Genomic DNA, 19,071 nt, shown 5'->3' with positions numbered 1-19,071 from the left:
ACTGGAACAATCATTTCTTGTTGGTGAAATACAAAATAGTACAACTGTTTGTAAAGTTTGACAAATTTATTAAACACATATGGCAGCTCCAATGGAGGAAGGGAAGATATTTACATAAAATCCTATATAAAAAATTTAAATTAAAAAAACCCTACAGACAACCAAAGTGTCCTTTACCTGGCCAGTGACCAAGCAAAGACTACCACACACTAGAGCAACTTGGCAACAGAGGGACGAGACCCACTGATTCATTAACGCCAGTGACCAAAGAGAAGCCCCACTCAGAAGTCTGCATCCTAATCTCCCCTGCACAGCATTTTAGAAAAATTAAAAAAAAACTGGACCAGCAGCTGCCAGGGGCTGGGTTGGTGTGAGGAGCTGTGAAGCAGAGAGGGGTTGAAAGGGTAGAGTTTGGGCTGCTGTATACTTTTGGTCAGGTTGCACAGAAGCCTATGGTAGAAAATTCTAGTTTTCTTTATAAAATGTTGTCTCAGAGCGTTAGAGACAGGACTCGCATGAACAGTCACAACTGTCCTCATTGTTAAACTGAACATAATCTTAAACCATATTCTAAAGTTTATCCCCATGTCATGCAAATATAACCCCAAATGAAACCTTAAGTATCGATAAACTGTTACCTCCATGTAACTGATATTGGTATTCTCAAGATCTAAGTTTTGTAGTATGTCAGGTCAGTGAGAGACCAGTTATCAGTCACGTGTAAGGTTAGGAGCACATGGCTGCCAGATCCATACAGGTGAGGTCCTCTAGAAAGCAGTCTGGAGGTGAGAATTAAGTCACTGGCTTTTCTTTGATGGACATAGAGAAAGGCCTTAAGCAAAGCCATGTCACACGATGTGCTGCCCGGCTTTAGTAAGCCAAAACACTAGGCTCCCTGGCACGATATTCAGTTGGGACTTTCTCTGGAAGGCAGACAAGGGCGTTTGCTTACTGGGCGCTTCCTGTCCTCTCCAGAGAGAGTGGGTTATCCATGCTTCTGCATCATCACCCCACCCTTGGGCAGCAGTTCAGGGAGCTGGACGCCAGGGCCTACTGTGCCCCATCCCCTTTAGTTGAAAGTGGGGTTATGTCATAAAAAAAGAAAGGATGTGGTGTGGTGACAGAGTAGCTCATGCGACCAGAGTCAACGTGTCCTGAAGACAGGGCTTCTCTGTGTAGCCCTGGCTGTCCTGGAACTCCCTCTGTAGCCCTGGCTGTCCTGGGAATCTTAGACTCATTTGCAAAGACAAGACAGACAGGGTGTATCCTTCCCTGCAAAAAGGTACTACCATACTGTGCTACTCTGACATGGAGCACAGAACCTCAAGTAGTATTTTAGTGCAGTGTACGCAGAGTCCAATGTAGAGGGAGGGACTTTCTGGAATGGTTCATACATGAATGCCCTGAATGCCTGGCTCAGAGACCACAGCACAGATTACAGCCAAAGACAACTTTCAAGACAGACAGCATGTATGACCACAAAATGGCTAGCATTCACACGGGGATAGACAGCGAAGAACCTGAAAAGTCGACTTGCTCTAAGTTTTACTGGAAAGATGTTTAATTCGGATCCTACATGGGACTCCATAGTGTGAGTGTAGCAAACATGTCGAGATTTATACTGTGGTTAGTGGCTTTTTTCTAGAGGAGAAAATGAGTTAACTCTCAGAAATTAAAATTTAGAGACACATAACTGAAGTCCCGCTTGTTCAGGAGACATGGGCAGATGGATTGTTGGAGCCTGGAGTTCAAGGTTAGCCTGCGAAATATACTAAACCCCTGTGTCTTCTTAAAAAATGTATGTAATATAGACATTAGAAAATGCTTTATCTTTTATATTTTATTATGTTTATATAAACCATATACACAGGTCAGAAGAAGGCGGAAGGTACAGTTCAGTAACAAGAGTATGTGTCTAGCATGCTCAAGGTCCCGGTCAATCCCAGCATCTACAACCCAATGTATCTGAAGAAAAATGCTAGAAATTAACATGAAAAGGTTAAATAAAAAAAACGTAATTAAATCAGAGGTAAATTTCAGTAAAGTCTAACATCTTACTAGAAGCTGCGACAGGGTTAGGGATTAATGCTAACACAATAGCATTAAATAAAAACGTCTTGCAATTTACCATACTGAAAGGATTCAGCTGGTCTACGTCATCATGGATAGAAAACACTCTGTGACATGTGAGATAAAGACCCTAAGACTTACAAAAGATCTGAGATGTTGGGACGCAGCCAGCAGCGATGGCCGGAGCACCAGGAACCAAGGCACCAAAGTGTCTACCCAAAACTGTCCTCACCAAAGGACAGGAGCAGAGAATCAAACATCTATTTCTTTTTTTTTTTTTAAGAGTTATTTATTTTATTTTATATGAGGACACTGTAGCTGTCTTCAGACACACCAGAAGAGGACATCAGCTCCCATTACAGATGGTCGTGAGCCACCATGTGGTTTCTGGGAATTGAACTCAGGTCCTCTGGAAGAGCAGTCAGTGCTCTTAACCACTGAGCCATCTCTCCAGCCCCAAACATCTATTTCTGTGGCTCAGCTATTACACCCCACTCAGCCCCGAGAAGCTGCTGACAGACATAATGATCAAATGGGAAATTATAGTCATGAAAGTAGAACCCTGGGACCCAGAACACATAGTGGTTCTAAGAAATGATAAGAGAGACGAGAGCTCAGGTCGGGAGCTGTGCCCCATGTGTAAGGAAGAGCCAGTGTGCTCCTACGAACATTTGTGTTTCCTTAAATTCCTGCTGAAGTTCTAAGCCCCCATATCTAAAATAGCATGCACTGGGGACAGTCTTTCAAGAGTCAAGTATGTCAACATGAGGTCTCCACAGTAAGTCTGAATCTAATGACTTGGCATCTTTGGGAAGCTGACGATGCATCTCAGCACATCATGAAAAAGGAGAGGGAGGGTTGAGTAGGGGAGATGTAGACACAGAAGAGCACAAGACAGTGAAGTACCGGCCATCTGCAAAAACAAACTCCATTACTCCATCCTTTCCAGGTTCTTGAACTATGAGAAACAATTTCTACAGATTACATCCCTCAATCTGATACTCCAGCATGGTAGCCCTACCAATGGGACTTGGCACCTCACTGGGACTCCAGAAAAGGAGGCAAATCAAAAGGGCACATCACTCTCTGAGACCATTTATAATGCTCTCAGATATGGAGGATGGATGGGTGACATAATAGATGGACACGCCACACGAATGAGGCAGGAACTAAGGAAGGGGAGGCGTGAAGAACCCACAGCCATGACAGGACGGCTCATGACTCACACTTATCTAGTCACTTCCTCAAAGAGAATCAGCGAACAGCTATGGAGGGAGCGGGAGGCTGAGAGCTACATCCATCAACGCATAGTACCATGAACTGGAAAAATCAAGCAATGGTGATCTGTAAGAGTATTTAAAAAATAGAGGACAATACACAGAACAAAGGCTGAAATCCTCAGGCTGGTTACCTCTGAGACCTGACAATCAGGTGACATGGAGGATGCCTTTCCATGGCAATTTCAGGAAAGCTACCTGAGAAATAATTATTCATGTTTCTAAAGTAAAAATATAGTTTAAAAATACTAAATAGACCACTAGAAACTGTAGAAAAGAAGCGTTCTTCCACTAAGCCTTTGGACTGTGTGACAGGGACAGAAGCTAGACGTGTGTGTAAGGATGAACGTTAGTTATGAGTTATCTGATGACAAAGGTTTTAATGAGGTGCTGGCAATCCAAAGGCAGAGGAACAGGGCAAGTAGAACAATTCCTGAAGGTGGTAGAGCTCATGAAATGGCCTCCCCTGAGGGGTTCTCTGGAGGCGGTTTGCCAATGCATTCTTCCAGACTGGGCACAGTTCTGAGCCTGCTCCAGCTTTGTCCTCTTTTGGTTTCTAACTGTCTGCTCCAGTTTCTTACACTGGAAAATACACTGCCCCAGTATATTCTGGGGAAGAATTCTGCAGTGGGAGTCTCACAGCAAGAAGCACTTTGAATGTCTTAATGTGATGAGCAGAGAAAACTTAAAGAACCATCAGTGAAGTGCAGAGCACCTGACTTAGCAAAGTTAGCTGCAGGCCAGAATAGATGGACCACTGGAATCTCATTAGGGAGAGGCTCCCTCAACGTGTTCATACACGAGAGAGAAAATAACTATGTGCAGCATCAGTTGGTCATTTTTACAATTCTTAAGATCAGAGGCTTAAAAGACAGAAGCCAAACTGCCTAGTCCTTCACCAAACACTTGCTGTGGATATGATGTGTTATGAGGAGCAACTTCCTGAGTTATAAAGTGAAGTAATTAGCACCTCCATGTAGCCTGAAGTGTGTTCTGGAGAAAGAGCACCTTTCCAGTGTGGGAGGCCAATGGACAGAGATCCTGAATCGAAGTAAATTACAATTTAACCAGCACTCTGGTTTATCAATTAGTTTCTTCTTGCCCAACTTGGCAATCACTCAGTCCCAAAAATTTTATATTTCTCTGTTAGATGCTTCACTGGCAGGTCAGTAAGAAATCCTAACACTGGCTACCAAGGAAAAAGTGCTGATTGGAGTCCCAAAAGGACAGGGAACAGGTACAAAGACAGAAACGGTCTCCTGGCTAGAGTTTTAGTAGAAAATCTAAACGGTCATGGAAAAGACCCTTAAAGACTGTCAGTAGAAAACACGGTGAAACACTGTGAATCTCCATACCTACACATTACAAAGCATGAGCAAAGGAAATATACAGGGAAACAAAAGGAAATTAAAAATTTGCAAGTCTATAATAGCTTATCTGTTCAGAATTCATTGAGAAAGGCTGAGCTTGGAATGGAGTGACTGCCAGACCACTGTGTTCACCAGCAGGGAGGAAAAGCAAGGAAATTCGCCTTCAACTCAACATACAGAAACAGTAAAACAGTTTAAAAAGTTAAAAATTTTCAAGTTCTTTAGACCTGATTTTATTAGAAGTCACCCAGCTTCCTTCTGCCTGGTTCTGGTCTCAGGTGGCCGCTACAGTCCAGCCACAGGGTGTCTCACAGGTTCCAGTCCCAGTACGCTGGGTAGTAGAAAGGTCTCTGGTACCCACTAGCGGTCCATTTCTTATTGTGGGTTGGTTGACTGCCACCTGGCCTCACATTCCAGAAGAATCTTCTTTGTGAATAGTCCTCTCCAGCTGGACCAGGAGGAGGGACAAGGCCTCTCCTGTAAACACTCTGATTCTGTGACGATTTTCTTAAACAAGAAGCAATAATCATTATCAAGATGAATAGAGTAACAAGCTTCATAAAGCAGTGCAGAGACTCTGACCTCACTCTTTCCTACCTGGAGGGCTGAAGCAGATCTCACTTACTTTCTCTTCATTTTCACGAGTGAAGCTAGGACTGGGGAGACGGCGCAGTGAGGACAGCACATGCCCTATGTGTGTGGACTTGGGCTGGATTCCCAGAACCCACAGAACACTGAGAAAGAGTAGCATGTACCTGTAATCCCTACGATAATACAGGAGGCAGGGACAGGAGGATCCCTGGGAACTCCAGGGCGGTGGAACCACAAGAGGCTCCACCTCAGACAAGGTCAAAGTGTGAAGAGCAACATGGCTGAGCTCATGTAGATCCCGCCCCAATCTCACTTAGTCACACTATGAGTCACTTCTTTGGTCTCTATCACTTTCCCTCACTCCGACTATTGTTCCTGTTGGTGTGAGCAGCTGTGTGGGTCTGGGAACTGAACCTGAGTCCTCTGCAAGAGCAGTCAGTGCTCTTGATGGCTGAGCCATCTCTCCAGCTCCTGCTACTATTTTTACTGTTATAAGTAAGTTTCAGTTTCAGTGGCTTTATAAAAATGTCAAAGTATGGTTATGATCACTTAGCTGTGTTCCCACTCTTAGAATCACAGGCTACCACCAGTTTTCCTACCATCAATATTTTGGGGATTAGCATCTGGGAATATATACTACTGTACACAGAGCACCTAGTTCTGTCTTAAGACAGTAGAATTTGAAAAGTATAGTCTTAAAATGGAATTGGTCAGGCGTGAACATATTTATGGCTATTAAAAATGACTCAAAAGGGCTATTAGGCCCACTCTTGGTGTTCCCAGCAGCATCTTTTTGGAGTTACAATGTACCAACTTGCTTTACCAGATGTAGCAAGGTAACAACCATTGTTATCGGTTATGCATTTGAAAATCTCCACCTCAGAGAATGTAAATGAGAGATGTGGTCTCACCCAAGATTGCACATAGTGTGACTGGCAGAGTAAGGAGACAAATCCAAACCCAGCCTGACTGTTAAAAGCCTCAAATGCTCTTAAAAACGTAAGCTAAATTAATAGCCCAAACATTCTGCAAGCTATGGTTATTAATTTTATGTAGCATCTTGACTAGAGTAAGGAATAGCTACAGAGCCTGTGAGGCACTGTTCTTGCACCTGTCAAGTGTTCCCGAAAGACTGAGGCAGGAAGGCCTTGCCTGTGCGTGGGCAGGTCAAGGACTGAGAGCAACACCAGCAGAGCAGAGCAAAGGCAACATTCCCTCTCCTGCCCTTCCCCCAGTGCAAGGCTTCCCTCCTAGAAAGATTCACCATTCTCCTTTAGTCTGAGCCACACTACTGACAACCCTGGGTCTCCAACTCACAGAGGGCTTGTTAGCCTACAGAGTCACACAAGTCAATCACCCTAATAAAGGCCCATCTTATCTACCTGCCCTCTCTCCCTTCTCTATTTTCCTTTCTGCTCTGGAGAACTCTAAAAGACAATTTTGACTGAACAGAGAATTTCCCCATTTCCCAATTGAAATTCTTTTATGATTTAATTTGTTCAAATCATGTATAAATATCTTTATTATGACTTTACTCTTTCAAAATTCTCTCTCCCTCTCTCTCTGAGACACAGTCTCATGTAGTCTATGCTGACATGGGACTCACTACATAGCCAATGATGAACTCCTGATCTTCCTGTCTCTACCTCCCAGTGCTGGAACTATGGGCATACTACCCTGCTTGGCTTTGTATTTGTTCTTTAAATGACAGACTTCCTTATTCCAAAAACTAGAGTCTTAAAGCCTAGGAATATACCTCAGAGGTAGAATCTTGGGTTTCGTCCCAAGAATGCAATATTTTATTTTCTAGTAGGCCCATCCAACTCCTCTTAGATTAAGCTAATTAACACAAAAACCAAAAAGAATAAAATAACATTTCCTTTTTCTCAGCTGTGTCTGAAGAGCTACACATTTCCCATCCAGTGTTTGGTTTGCTAAGTAGCACAAATGACCCTGATCACAAAGGAAATATTAATTGCTGATCATTATCACAATGGAAGAAGCACAGGTACCTGAAGGAGTTCGGTGAGCTCTGGGTCTGCACACGCTGGGAAGAAGCCTGATGACCACCACGCCGGCTCTTCCCAGGCCCTTTGTTCACAGGTTTGCTAGTGGTGGTGTGGATCTGTTCTGTAAGATGTGCTGAGTCTTCAAGACCACCTGACCTAGATGCACTAACATTCCAGTTCCTAAAGAGAAGTGTGCCACAGTGTCAGCAGACCCCAGCTCCAGTGGCCAGTTCAGTGCCTGTGTTTAGTGACTGTTGTGTTGATTCGTCAACACCTGATCTCATCCCCCACCCCCAGTTGTTTAGGTTTTGCTCAGCAAGTGAGCTGCCACCCTGGGCAGGGAAATGTCTGCTTGAACTGTATCAAAGAGGCTTCCCTAATTCACCTAAGAAAATGGAAGACTTACTTTCTGACACGACGTCTCTGCAGGTTTTCAATGTAGTTCTGCCTTTCTATGCAATGTCCCCGGCACCTGTTGAATACTGAGGAGCGGATGAAGATGAACTGTTAGAAACGTGCAGAAGGCATCTAGCCCAGAGAACAACACAGACCAGGTTCATACTCACTGACTAGGAAAGGCTGATGCCTCACTACTGCAGGCACAGTCCTTCATTAGCTCTTTGGCAAAGGCTGCCTTAGACCCCTGTCCTTGCTCTTCCTTCCCTCTGCTGCTGAGCCACACCCCCAGCCCCACGAGCAACATTCCTTCCTTCTCGCTCTTCACTTTCTTTCTGCCACCTTATATTGCATCATATACATTATTTTTTCCAAAAATTGCAAAGTGGCTCTACCATTTCCACCGTTTGCTTTTCCAGGAAAGGAAAACAGCGGCGCCCCTCATACTTACATTCAATTGCATCATCTGGACTCATGCCTTCTACATCAATCAAATATCTAACAAAACAACATAATTTGGGTCACTTAAATATAAGAAAAGAAAAAAAATCAAAACAGGTCCAATTTCACTTACAAGTGGAGACATACAAAGCCTAAAAAAATACTGTACATTTAATCCAGCAGTTACAGAATAACATGCCATGACCATAAAAAGATTATCTCAAGATTGACTAATTTAGAAATGTATTAATAAAGCTACTTATATGAATATAACAATTAATAAAGGAAATGCATGACCCAACAGGCAAATGTTTGAAAGGCAGATTCAGCAAGCATTCACTTCCAGGAAACTGCTTTGTGAACTAAAACGGAGATTCCTTAATATCACTGTGCAGTCATCAGTAACCAACAAAGCAAGTGGGAAAAATAGGAACGTGACCAAAGATATGGGCCCAAACCAGGAGCTCACGTCACTATCACCTACTTTTCCTGATTTTCACCTTCAATCCACCACCAGGGTCTTGACAGTGATGACCACATCCTTCTAACAAAATGACGCTGACATCCTAGTCCAAGTGACCACCAACACTTCAATTTGTACAAAAGCCTGATTACTCCTTGCCTCAACCACTCTTGAATATTCTTTTCTCAGCAGGAATAGACAGGGTTAAACACCCCCAAAAGGTGCAACAACAACAAAAGACCCAAACAGACTGACACAGCACTTTGCATGGCATCACCGGCAGCTCCTTTCATTGCTGTACTCACGGACTGCACACCTCCTCTGGCACAGGATGTGGGATCCTACTCTAGGGTCTTGGCTGTGCCCTTGCTAGCCAGTACCAGTTCAACCTTCGGATACTCACTCAAGCCCCCGTGGGAATGTACCGTCTTCTTGATGAGACAGGTCAAAGTCTCCCTCTCTTTGCTCTCAAGGTACCATGTTCCTGGTACTCCTCATCACTTGACAGTGATAGTTCTATATTATTATTATCTTTATTATTCTAGGCTTCTTAAATAAATATCTTTGCCAGCATTGACACTGCTCACTCAAACTATATCTCAGTGAAGATGTTTTGTGTGGGTGAACATAAAGTCACAGAGCATAGTAATTCCGTAGGAAGCACTGGAATGCTCTGAATTTAGTGTTATCAATGGATCCAAAGATGTTCATACCATTTTAATGTTCTATCAAACCCCAGACTTCTGCCCTGTATGTTCATCAGCAACAAACAAACACCAAAACAAAAAAACAGGGTAGCCTTTAAAAAACAAGGCCTGCAAATACTTCCAAGAAGATTCCTACTACATATTAAATTGCAAGACTGAATGTCTACTGTACTTTAAGCCACACAGATGTGCTTATACCTGCATCTGTGAAGTCTACAGTGGTACTGGGCAGAGGCAACACCGCTCTATACTTAACCCACTTCTATGTAAGTCTGTATTATCTTTGTAACCACACAGACTAAACACTATTTGACTTGTGGGTTGGCAACTCACCTGCAAATGAGGTAGCCAGTCCTGTTTAAGCCATGGGTACAGTGGACGCCAATAAGTTTGTCTATAAAATAGGAAATGCAGAGGTAAGAAACAAGATACACCAAAAATAAGTTATACAATTTTCCGAAGAGTAAGACTCACAAGTTAGTGAAATATCGCTGCTGTGTTGAAAAGTACAGTGGCTTTAAACGCATGTCCTCAAGAATAACCACCAAAGGCTCACTGCTGTGGGAATTTTCCAAGTACTGGTTAGCTAAGATGATGCATCGCGCATGCACGTGCAGGCAATGCTGAGGCGTGAAACTGGAACTCCTGTGAGCCAGGCAGGTGCTCTGCATTTAGGCTGCAGAGCTCAGTCCAGCCTCCACTCGTGACAGTAAATAACAATCGAAACTATGCTCCAAATGGAAAGATGGCAGAGCTGCCGTCGGTATGGACAGTTTCCTAGCCTTTGCCTTCTGCTGTCTCTTCATGGAACTTTCAGACCCTACGTTTTCAATCTACCTCTCACGCCTTAGCCACAGGGAAAGGGAAATGCAGTTCTCACTCAAGTTTTGTTTCTGTGTGGCCAAGAGGAGAAACACTTTATTACTACCAGCTGACACTTTCAAAGACAACAGACCTCATTAAGATATTAACAGTATCAAATTGCCCTGGAGAGACAGCTCAGTAGTGAGAGCATGTCTGCTTTTGACAAGGGTCCAAATTCAGTTCCCAGCACCCATGTTGGATGGCTCCCAACTGCCTGCAACTCCAGCATGAGGGAGCCTGTGCCTCAGGACTCTGAATACATGCACGCATGTGCACACAGCTATAAGCACACACACATAATTAAAAACAAGAGATTAAAAAGTCTCCAAAGCCTACTCAAATGGACAATAGAGTTCAGACAAAGAAAAGAAAACAAACTGAGAACTCACCATTGTTTCTATTTTTCTTTAAAAACTCTTTAACAGCACACTTGAACTGAAAGATAGTGTCGTTATCAGGTACCTGATGACCAACTGTAAGAATTTTTATATAAGAAATAGTTTCTGGCAAATCCTAGAAAGCAAAAAAAAAAAAAAAAAAAAAAAAAAAAAACATTATTTCATTTGTAAATAGACAATGAAAGGTGCGAGGAGCCTGAATATAAACTGATAACGATAAACTCACTATGACAGCACTTCTGACTAAAGAGCCAGGAAATAGAACTTGGCTCTCATTAAGACTATAGGACAGTCATTAGGTATACAGAACACACCAAATCCAATGTGAATCGCGGTGTATATATGGTGTGACTTCACATTATATGAAGTTTTACCTAGTAATTATCTCACTCTTTTGTGCTTGCACAAAGCAGTGCTGAGCTGGGCAGAGCTCTGAGTAACAGACAGAGCGGGGGAGGGCGGAGGCGGGCCCAGAGCTTAGTGCTTGCTGTTCTTCCAGCGGACGCAGCTCAGTTCTCAACACCCATGTCTGATGGCTCACAACAGCCTGTAACTCCTGCTCCAGAGGATCCGGCGCCCTCTTCTGACCTCAGCCGGCACCTACACACATGCTGCAGACACTAACACAGACAGACACAGATACAAACACACACATGCACGCACACGCGCACACAATAAATCTCAGGGAAAAAAGAGAGGTTAGATGAAAATCTGTAACTATGGGTTTAATTGGAAAGCACTATCAAGAATTTTACAGAGTTCCTGGCTCTGTCTACAAAAAAAAGCTTCATGACAACATCAGTCTATTGGCAATAAATATACCTAACACTCATATATCTGAAATATCAGCATCGAAAGGAAACAAAGCTTTCTGCAATGGCCGAGTCAGCTTTGGGACAGGAAAAGCTAAGGTGAGCCTGGGAACTTCTTTCACATAGACAAAGTGATCACAAATGATCAGGACATTTCAAGAGGTTAGCACTGAGAAATGGTTTCATCTGGCTGGAGATATTGGCAGCTGACAGCTATCTGAAGAGGGGCAGGTCAGTTTTCCTCAGGAGTGTGGCCCTGGGTGGTTGGTTGGCTGTGCTCCAGTAGACGGTGTTACACGCACGTGCACTTGAGCAGCACGAAGTCTGGACTCAGAGGATTATTTTTAAAAGGCAGAATGGGGGTGGGGGGAGAGAAATGTCTCAGAGCGTCAGAGCTTAAGACCTGGGCTGAGTCTTAGCACCTGCACCGGGCAGCTCACAACTGCCTGTAACTCCAGATCTAAAGGCCTGCCTCCTCCTGCCCTCCACAGCGCCACCAAGCATGTGGTGAACTTACTTATTATAACAAACACATAAAAAAGAAGAGGGCATGGCACTGGAGTATAAATCAGGAGGCATTAGCTGTGGTATTGGGGTGACTGTGATCAGAAAAGTGTATTATACATGTATGAAGTTCTTAATATTGTCCAGAAAAGGTTTTAGGAGCCAAACTGAGAAGCCCCAACTATCCAAATAGAGGACCTCCACCTGTGCTCCAATTTAAAAAGGCAACTACAGGGGCATTTGTAATGACAGAAAAATTTAGCTAATTAAATAAGATCTGACTAGTCTTTATTGGCAGGTATCAGGGAGCCAAGATATTATTTGAAAGCTGTTACATGAAGCAAAGAATCCTGTAGGGATGGAGAGATGGCTCAGTGGTTAAGGGCACTGACTGCTCTTCTAGAGGTCATGAGTTCAAATCCCAGCAACCACATGGTGGCTCACAACCATCTGTAATGAGATCTGATGCTCCTTTCTGGTGACAGCGACAGTGTACTTATATTTAATAAATAAGTAAACCTTAAAAAAAAAGAATCCTATGTACATTACTGAGTAAACAAACAAGCAGAAACATATTAAATAAAACATGAATGATAAAATTCACCTTGTATAGCCTGGTATAGTGGCGTACACCTGTAATCCTAGACCCTGGGAGGCTGAGGCAGGATAATCTTGGGTTTGAAGTCAGCCTGGGCTACACAGCAAGAGCCTGTCTCAAAAAAGAAAAGAGAAAAAGAAGATCAACTTTTTGAAGCCTCAAAGAAATTAACAGATCAGTCATTAATTAACTAGTAACACCATAAGAGACAACCACTCATTATATGCCCCCCTAACTAAGGACATATGACCACTTATGAAAACATCTCATGTCAGGCACGCTGTACACCCTTAATCTCTGTGTCTCAGTAGGCTGAGCACAGCAGTTCAGTCAGGCCAGCATGACAAGAACCCACCTCAAAATATACAGACATACTCAAAATTGCCATGCAAAAAAGGAAAATCAAGGCAGTCAAAAAAATGGCTCACAGTTAAGCGCCTTTACTGTTCTTGAAGAGAATGAGGGTTTAGTTGCTAAGAACCCAAGAGCCAGTCACACTGTCTCTAACCTAGTTCCAGTGGGTCTGACGCCCTTTACTGAATTCTGTAGGCTCCAGCATAAATGCGCTGCACATAAACTCATGCTAGCACACACACACACATTAAAACAAACACTTTTTAGAAAAGGAAACCAAGCTGGGTGTAGTGGTCCATGCCTGTAATCACAGCGCTTGGGAGGTAGAGGCAGGAGGATCAGGAGTTTAAGGTGGTGACTGAGGACAGCCTGGGCTATGAGATATGATCTCAAATTTAAACAAAGGTAGGTGGAGTGCTATATAATTACAATTCCAGCATTAGAGAGGAGGAAGCTCATGAGTGTCAGGTCAACCAGGGCTACATACTAGGACCGTTTTATATACTAAACAAAACAGTGAGGAAGAGAGGGAAGGAGGGTGGGAAAGGGAAAGGAAAGGGAAACCAGGGGCTAGGGGATCAGAAGGGAGGAGGGAGAGAGGAAAACAGAATCTTGCATCTGGCTGTGCTCCCCACTGGCGGAGAACCAACGGGCGGTACTTGCACGTGGAGGCACACTGCTAACATGAGATGGCACAGCCTGGCTGGATCTCTCAAAGCAAGAATTCAAGGAAGAGACATGGACAGCAACGTGTAGACTTAATCAGACAGCCAGACAGCCAAGTGCAAACTGACAACTCTTATGACAGTCAGGAGCTATCACACTGCATGGCAGACATAAAGGACTGGTGTCAAGAATCAGTATCGCATCTTACACACACACCAAAGATGGACAGAGGGATTCTGAAGTATCTGAGTTTCATTAGAAGACAAAACATGCTGATGTGGTGGTGCACACAATGAACCTCCGCACGTGGAGGCAGGAGTGGGCTGCCTTTGTGGCCTGGAGACCAGCTGCTGTACAGAACACATTTCAGGCCAGCTACACTATGAGACTCTTTCTCATGAAGAAACAAAACAATAATGGTCCCCAGCCCCAAGCTTTCCTGCAACCCAAACATACACAAGGAGGGGATGGAGAAGGCTGCAAGGGATGAAACAGACAGGACTAATAATGAGATACAGCATATATACATAACTGAATATTGAGTCAGAAAGATTCTGATATGTGCTTTAATAAATGTCAGAGACATAATTACTAAAACCAGTCACAGAAAGGCAAGTATATCATGATACTGGGGCTGGAGAGATGGCTCAGTGTTAAGAGCATTGGCTACTCTTACAGAAGACACAGGTTCACAGCCATCTACAATCCCAGTCACATGGGATGTAATGCCCACTTCTGTCCTCACAGACACCTTGCCTGTCTGTGGTGCACATATATACAAGCAGGCAAACACTCATACTAATAAATAAAAATAAACTTAAGATCACTCTACAGATAATCTACAATCTCCTACCTCAAAGATTCTTTTTTCTCCTGCAACAGATTATTACAAAAAGCCACAACTAGTCAAAATGCAGAAAACAGCTGACTGAGAGCTACTCAGCCCCAACTGATACATCTAGATGCGACCCTTCCCTCTAAGGCTCTGAGAATCAGAAGAGGGAGGTAGACATACTGTAAGAGCTCAGGACCAGGAGGTCAGAGGTCAGCTGCAAGACTACATCTCATATGTCTGACAGAGAAGTCTACATCCATGGAACTGCAACAATATGGGTGCTTAAATAAGATCTGAACAGTAGCATCAGTTGACATGCCAACATGGACAGGAGGAACTGCAGAGGCCCAACTCCTGGATGAAGAACTACAGGCAATTAAAAACGTCTGAGAAGGGAGAATTGGTCTTCAGACATAAGTACCGTAAGGTGGTCAGCCTGAGAAGCCACACACACAAGCAGAAGGAAGCGGACTGAGCAGGCTGCACGCGTGCACATGCAGCAGTGATAAAGACTAAGGCTATGACTGTGAAGGTGGGGTTAGGAGAGCTCAAGGGATGATGGAATTATACTTCAGCTAATCTAAAGTTTAAATGCACGTTACATTATGCTCCTTGTGTGAGATACCTAGAACTGGGAAATTCATAGTAATAAAGCAGGTGAGAGGTTACCAGGGTCCGGGTATAGGAGAAGGGAGAACGAATGTTCAATGGTCACAGAACTTTTGCTGATTAAAGAGACTGATAATAATTACTACATATTATGGTTTAATTCATCTCTCCAATCTAGTGTGTGTGTGTTTTGTGTTGTTGAAGACTTATGTAGTCCAAGGTGGCCTTGAATGTGTGATCCTTCTGCCTTCGACTCCTTAGCTCTGGGATTATAGCCATTAACTACCATCCATGCCTGGCCTCCAATCTCAGCTCAACACGAAAGGGGAACCGTTTGCTTTTCTTTAAAAATGACTACTACCTATGAATGAAGTGTAGTTTTTGCAACAGCACAGGATGAAAACTATTAAATTACTATAAATTATTTTCTTCCAGAGGCCCACTTACCTCTACTTTATAATAGCGCTGAGTATATGTCAAATCAATTATCAATCCAAGTTCTTCATTTTGTTCTTGAATTTTATTAAAAAGATCCAAAGGAGAAAAGCATTCTTCTGGCATAAGCTTCGCTTCAAATTTCTGTCAGAGAGTGGAGTAAGAGAGAGCAAACCTACTTTAAGTCCTGTACCACAGGATGCATTCAGCCCAGCCCCGTGAGATGAGGACAGTGAGACCACAGCCTGCCTCTGCTCTTCTGGGAGCTTGCACCGATCCCTCTCCAGTGGTCGGAAGAACAAAAGCTCACTTTGACATATACACATTTGTGTTTGTGTCTTCCTGCCTTAAAGACTTCAGAATGTCCCAGTCATCATTAAATATGTAAGGAAAAACAAAAACAAAAACTTGCTCCTACTTGTCTGAGCCTAAAATCTCAATGCATTTCACAAATGAACACCTCCCCCCATTCTACTGAATTTCCAGCACGGCAACTCCCATATCAACACAGTGAGTTATCTAGTTTAGTCAGGCTGACACAAAATATAACACATTATGATTATTCTTGATTGAGAGCCAGCATTCTCCGTGAGGCGTTTATAGTTCTGAAAAGATCCTGAATTAATTTTCACTTACTTTTTGCAAAGGAACTTTGAAAGCAATGAAACGAGTCCCAGGCATCCGCTGCCCAACTGGGAGGTAGTCTTTCCACCTGTGACACAGGGCACTCATTAGTCAAACTGAATGTCAGCCTTGTCTTCAAGACAATGGGCACCCAACACACACAAATGTCCCTTTGCTCTGCCCTGCTCTTTGTTCCTCAACCTATTCATTCTGTACTCTGTTTCCCCATCTAGAAAGCAGATACAAGACAACAAAACAGCACACAGGTCTCCACAAACAATATCTGAAACCTACAAGTGCCAGAACAGAATTGCCTAACAAACCCAGTCTGGAGTCAGATTCTCAGGTTTATCAGACGTGAAAACAGAAGGGAGACTGTGTCAGAGGGGGAGAGGGCTAAGGGAGGGGAGAGGGCAACAAGAGGCAGAAGAGGGAAAGACAAACTGTGTATTTCCTCTCCTATGTGGAATCTAGTTTTAAATATACCATGCATATACATATGATACATATTTGAGACATGAAAACAGTGGTGAATTATTTAGGGGGAGGAAAGAAGTTAGCAAAATGTGGGCAGGAGAAAGGGGATGTGTGTGGGTGAATATGAGCAAAATATGACATACATGTAGAAAATGTCATACTGGAACTCATATTTTGTATGGTAACTAAGAATATTAAAAACAGCAGGGAGTAACAAACACCTCCACACTGTCAGAAAGAGTTCAAATCCAATAATTTCACTACATATTGTTTTCAGTTTCCACACCGGTGACATTAACTCAGAGTTAGACATCTCCCAGCCTGCGTGTCGGTGTGGAGTCAGACTGAGTTGGTCTATGCTCATGAATTACAAGCACATACGTAGTGGATTACAGAGAGAGAGAGGGCTGAGTGGCAGACACTGGAGACATAGTGGGCCTGAGAACCAGTGGAACCTACTGTAACAGGCCATGGCAAGAAGTTGGCTTTTCATTTTTAAAGTAATGCTTTACCTTACATATGTGAGCTGTCTCACAATTACTACTTGATATTTATTTTATCTGCATAAATGAGCAATAGCTAAAATTTTAATTTTTAGTTAACAATTTTATATCTTATAAGGATAATTAATAAGATGATAAAAATTAAAAACATCAATAAACAAATTTATAACTTACTTATACTTTAGTTAATAATTAATAGTTAAGTAATTAACTATATATGGTATGTTAAAAATGGACTGGCGAGGAGATAGACAGCTGTCTTCTGCAATAAGTCAGGCAAGTTCTGCACTGGGATGATGGAGGCGGATCGCTGACAGACTCTAAAAATATCCAAGAGATAAAACCAAGTGTTTGCCCAAGTCTGTTAAGGGAGACCAGCGTTTTAGGTATTGCTTATTTGTGGAGATAAAACAAAGGACTTGATAAATTCTGGGAAAAGGAAGAGGCCGATCTGGTCACGTCTGGCTTTATTTGTGGAGATAAAACGACCGACTTTTGAAATCGGACAAGGGAAGCACCTGTGAGCAAAATCGTAAAACTAGCCATGCACAGGCAGGGTTAACGCCATCAAATGACACCTCCGCCTTCAGTCCTGGAAGCAGAAGAACCTCTCCAGCTGGTCCCGAGCACAGGTTGTACACAGCTCAGACCGGATCCTTCCCACTGAGTCCAAACAAGCTGAAGACCGGCTTCGTCATGCAGGAACGCCTCGACGTTGGCAGCCGCACCCCGCCGCGCCCTTCCGCCCTGGCCCGAGCTCCGCGGAGTCCCATCCGGGCAGACCCGAGACCCCAGAATGCGGCGTGGGAGGAGTGGTGGGGCTCGGCGCGGATGCCTTTGGGCGGAAGGGCGCGAGGCCAGAGGACACCAAGACCCTAGGCCACCAAGGCAGCCGGAACCAAAGTGCCTTACCTTTCCGGGATGTGGTTTCTGCCCTTCTTCTTGGGTGGGGGACGGGCAGCAAAGTCCCGACCCCGACCCCGACCATAATGCCACTGGTTCATGGGGGCGCAGAGATGCCGCCCACCCAACGCCAGGCGTGCCAGAGCGGCCAAAGTGGCGACCTAGGGGTAGCCAGAAAACGCCGCCGGAACCAGAGCGCCGGCAAAGGAAGGCGCCGCGTCGAGGCCTCGCTCGTGCGCATGCGCCGTGTCCCGCCGCGCTGACGTCACACACCGCGCTGAGAGTAAGGTTGGTTAACCTGCCATTGGCTCCAACACTGCTGGTCTTAGCTGGAGGCCAGCGTTGCTGCTGTGTGAATAATTACTTGCGCCTGCAAAACAGCTCAGGACAAGGAACAGACAATCCAGCCCCACCCCTCCCATCCCTGCCTTCTTCCCGAACGTAGTCAATTGTTTACATTTTTTATATTCATGATAATTTGCGTTCACACACGTGCATCTTTTTTTTCCTCCAAAAAGAAATATACCAAAAGTTTTATACAACATATTTCTCCATCCATATGTGTGTGTTTGTGTGGTGACACAGGCCAGGGAATATATATATATTCTTTCTAATTTTGGATGACACAGAACATTTATTATAATCAACATGATTAAAAATACCAATTTTTCCCCCAACTATTCCAATATTGAAATACTACCACCTGTTTGGAGATTTTTTTGTTTGCTTGTTTTAAGATAAGGTCTCATTATGCAATGCTCTGTGATCTGGAACTTGCTTTGTAGAATAATCTAACTTTGAGATCACAGAGATCGGCCTGCATCTACTTTTTTTAGCTCTTGAATTAAGGGTATGGGCCACCTTAACCTGATTAGAGTTTTTGTTTGTTTTGGTTGTGTTTCTCTGATCTTCTCTTTCAGAAAACACCGTGGTGTGAACATCCCTGTATGTGTACACTGCATCTGAATTCCTAGGCAAGGATTACTAGAACAAAGCACATGCTAAGGCTTTCTAAGGACAATATACTCTATTTGCCAAAAATGGTGTCAGCTCACCTTTCCATCCACAGCCAGTGTTACTGGTGTTATGTGCCAGGTGTCACAATCGCTGTGGACATCATGACTTTATATTTTAGCACCAAAAATAGCCCAGAGATAAAAGAGGA

General features: G+C 43.6%; 1 protein-coding gene across 4 annotated transcripts; it reads right to left on the bottom strand.

Annotated features, from left to right (window-relative positions):
• Positions 1-1,871: 1,871 nt before the first annotated feature.
• On the bottom strand, positions 1,872-18,122 carry DUSP11 (dual specificity phosphatase 11). 4 transcript variants are annotated; one of them, XR_013975415.1, is made up of 11 exons: positions 17,916-18,122; positions 16,036-16,111; positions 15,412-15,543; positions 10,578-10,701; positions 9,658-9,718; positions 8,165-8,211; positions 7,724-7,799; positions 7,321-7,497; positions 4,945-5,224; positions 3,297-3,390; positions 1,872-2,983 (listed from the first exon to the last, which is right to left on the bottom strand). XR_013975415.1 is itself a non-coding variant. In XM_080932256.1 (9 exons), exons 1-9 carry the CDS (start codon positions 18,005-18,007, stop codon positions 5,026-5,028), a joined length of 984 nt encoding a protein of 327 aa, XP_080788382.1. In that variant the 5' UTR covers positions 18,008-18,122; the 3' UTR covers positions 1,872-5,025. The 4 variants fall into 4 exon arrangements, 1 of the variants encoding a protein (XP_080788382.1); XR_013975413.1 differs by having other exon boundaries at positions 3,297-5,224; XR_013975414.1 differs by having other exon boundaries at positions 1,872-3,390.
• Between the last annotated feature and the right edge of the window lie 949 nt (positions 18,123-19,071).

Source organism: Micromys minutus (genome assembly GCF_963924665.1).
Source record: "Micromys minutus genome assembly, chromosome: 18".
In the NCBI taxonomy this organism is placed as follows: Eukaryota; Metazoa; Chordata; class Mammalia; order Rodentia; family Muridae; genus Micromys; species Micromys minutus.
The sequence above is the reverse complement of the archived record's forward strand: the minus strand, read 5'-3'. Positions and strand labels throughout refer to the sequence as shown.